General features: G+C 40.9%; 1 protein-coding gene across 1 annotated transcript; it reads left to right on the top strand.

Moving 5' to 3' along the window:
- The first annotated feature begins 452 nt into the window (after window positions 1-452).
- LOC104682252 (60S ribosomal protein L11-like) lies at window positions 453-2,337 on the top strand. Its single transcript, XM_030926219.1, has one exon. It carries the CDS (start codon window positions 1,748-1,750, stop codon window positions 2,282-2,284), a length of 537 nt encoding a protein of 178 aa, XP_030782079.1. The 5' UTR covers window positions 453-1,747; the 3' UTR covers window positions 2,285-2,337.
- The last annotated feature ends 803 nt before the right edge of the window (window positions 2,338-3,140 follow it).

Raw genomic sequence — 3,140 nt, 5'->3', positions numbered from 1 at the left:
CTGCTCGGTTATTATTATTATTGTTGTTACCATTGTTGTCACTTTATGCCTAATTTCCTAGGGGTTACCCTGGGCCATCATAGCTTACTGGTCAACCAGTGAGTGGTCAGAAGTTGTGCTTGAACACCTTGATCTAATAAAGCTTCTACTTTTTAACTGACATATTTTGTGTTTAGGTGAAGATCACATGCAGTGTACAGGCAGTTTACAAGTCTACCCTGCTTTTATTTATTTATTTATTTATTTGAGACACAGTCTCACTCTGTCACCCAGGCTGAAGTGCAGTGGCATGGTCTTGGCTCACTGCAGCCTTCACCTCCTGGATTCAAGTGATCCTCCTGCCTAAGCGTCCTGAGTAGCTGGGATTACAGGTGCATGCCACCACGCCTGAGCTATTATTATTATTTTCTTTTTGTATTTTTAGTAGAAACGGGGTGTCACCGTGTTGGCCAGGCTGGTCTCAAACTCCTGACTTCAAATGATCCTCCTGCCTTGGCCTCCCTAAACGCTGGAATTACAGGCATGAGCCACCATGCCGGGCCAAGTCTGCGCTGATTTTAGTATCTGTGTCATAAAGCCTCATATTCTGTCAGCTACATAGCTAGCTAAAGCCATCTCTGGCGTCTCCTGAGCATATGCACAATTATGCATAGGCAGGCAGTCTTCCAGACCCCCAGGGATGTGTGAGAGCTTATCAGTGCCTACTGTGGCTGTCTCAGTCTCCAGATCACACTGGTAAACTTCTGGTTGGTCTGCTGGTATGTTGTTTATCCCAAACAGTGTTGCAACCTCAGGCTAGCTGCATTACTGGACTTCCCTGATTGTTTACCACTGAGATCCATATTGTTTTTGACAATGCTCCTGGGCATAGGTTTATTTCAAGCTCTGGTCCAAAGGAGTTCAGCCCCTTCTGTCAGCTACGTCTCAGGGTCTGCTCTGCCTTGGTAGAACTACCACACTATGGAGCTATGGGAAAAGGGTGGATAGGAACAGCCCCAGGGTAAAACACCACAGACCTCCACTGAGCTCACTAAAGTTTGGTAATTTTTTTTTAAATAATTTCCTTTCAAGTTGTTGTATGACTTTGGTCAATTTACAGTGTACTGAAATGGTTGTTTTTGATAATTTTGTCGAATTTTATCATTGCTTTTTGGGGAAAGGATTTGCCGTGCTTCTTCCTCGGTCATTCTGGCAATCTTTCCCCTGTATTTTTTTTTTGTAAGTGGTTTCTACAGGGATGCAATAGACATTCTTAACTTTTCACAGCAACTTTAGTTAATGTTGTTTCCACTTTATGCAAAATGTAGAAACCTTGTAATATAATATATAGATTCATTTACCACAACTCATGGTAAACACTTTCCCTGTCTCCTGTTCTTTTCTTTTTTTGTTTTCAACTCCCAATCAGTGAATAGATTTGCTATTCTTTATGCCTTAGTTATTGTATATCTACCTGCAGGTTTCAGGATTTGGATTACGTAATGATTGGGCCCTCTTTCATTCAAAAAATACAAATGCTTTGAAGAGAGAAAAAATTATAACAAAACTCTACATGTGTTCTGCATCTTCACATGTGTTCTCATCTCTTTATATGTGTTCAATATGTATAGTATAGTACATATCTCATGGTTTAGAATTCTTGAAAGAGGAAGGAAAGCCTTTATGTTTTAGGGACTAGTTACTAAAATAAAGGCTGTAATTCTTTTACTGTATAAATGGTGCAGAGGCTCTCTTCCTGCACTCCATCATGGCACAGGATCAAGGTGAAAAGGAGAACCCCATGCAGGAACTTCGCATCCGCAAGCTCTGTCTCAACATCTGTGTTGGGAAGAGTGGAGACAGACTGACCCGAGCAGCCAAGGTTTTGGAGCAGCTCACAGGGCAGACCCCTGTGTTTTCCAAAGCTAGATACACTGTCAGATCCTTTGGCATCCGGAGAAATGAAAAGATTGCTGTCCACTGCACAGTTCGAGGGGCCAAGGCAGAAGAAATCTTGGAGAAGGGTCTAAAGGTGCGGGAGTATGAGTTAAGAAAAAACAACTTTTCAGATACTGGAAACTTTGGTTTTGGGATCCAAGAACACATCGATCTGGGCATCAAGTATGACCCAAGCATTGGTATCTACGGCCTGGACTTCTATGTGGTGCTGGGTAGGCCAGGTTTTAGCATTGCAGACAAGAAGTGCAGGACAGGCTGCACTGGAGCCAAACACAGAATCAGCAAAGAGGAGGCGATGCGCTGGTTCCAGCAGAAGTATGATGGGATCATCCTTCCTGGCAAATAAATTCCCGTTTCTATCCAAAAAGACCAATAAAAAGTTTTCAGTGGAAAAAAAAAATGGTGCAGAGGGTTATTTGGGGCAAAGGTATTATGTGCAGAGTGAGCGATCTGTGAACGCTTGCAATACCTTTACCGTTGTGCAATCACACAGAACTGAACTCACATACCTTTTACACAGGAGAGAATTGGCATCCACCAGTGTTTTGCTACTATTGATCCCAATCACTAAGATCTCTTAGAAATTTCAGGAAATGGTATATTTTCCATCCCTTACTATTCTAGTTTAAAGCATTAAGATTGGGGAAAATCTTTTACATCTTTCTTTATTTTTTTCTTTGGAATATAATTTATTTACTTTTCAATGCTGTCTTTTAGAATATATTTTTTGTCTTGTCCTAAAATTATCTCTTGTTGGAGGGCACTGTTAACTTTTTGCTATGTGTCTGTGTAGGCTCATGTTATGCTATGTGTATGCTATTTTATGCTATGTGCCTGGTTATAACACATTTATCTATTTTGGAAAGTTAATTTTTAGCAATCAGAGAACATGTTTATCTCACTTGCCAAGAATAGATACTTTACGTTTCTGTTGCATTTCTTGTCTGCAGTGTTTCTCATCTCTTCCCAATTCTTCTAAATCTTAACCACGCTTGAGAACCCAGCTTGAGTCACCACTGGTTCTGGGACTCTCCCCTGGCTCTTCCACCTGGAAATGGTCTTTTCCTTCTTCCTTCATTCATTTCGCAAATAAATATTGAGCGCCCACTCTTTGTAAGACACTGATTAGATAATAGAAGCTATGTAAAAGGTGTGCCAAATAATTTTGCACTGGTAGATATGTGTTTCTATGCAATCATGCA

This window comes from Rhinopithecus roxellana, chromosome 21 (genome assembly GCF_007565055.1).
Source record: "Rhinopithecus roxellana isolate Shanxi Qingling chromosome 21, ASM756505v1, whole genome shotgun sequence".
NCBI classification, from domain to species: Eukaryota; Metazoa; Chordata; class Mammalia; order Primates; family Cercopithecidae; genus Rhinopithecus; species Rhinopithecus roxellana.
This window is presented reverse-complemented; position numbering and strand designations above follow the sequence as displayed.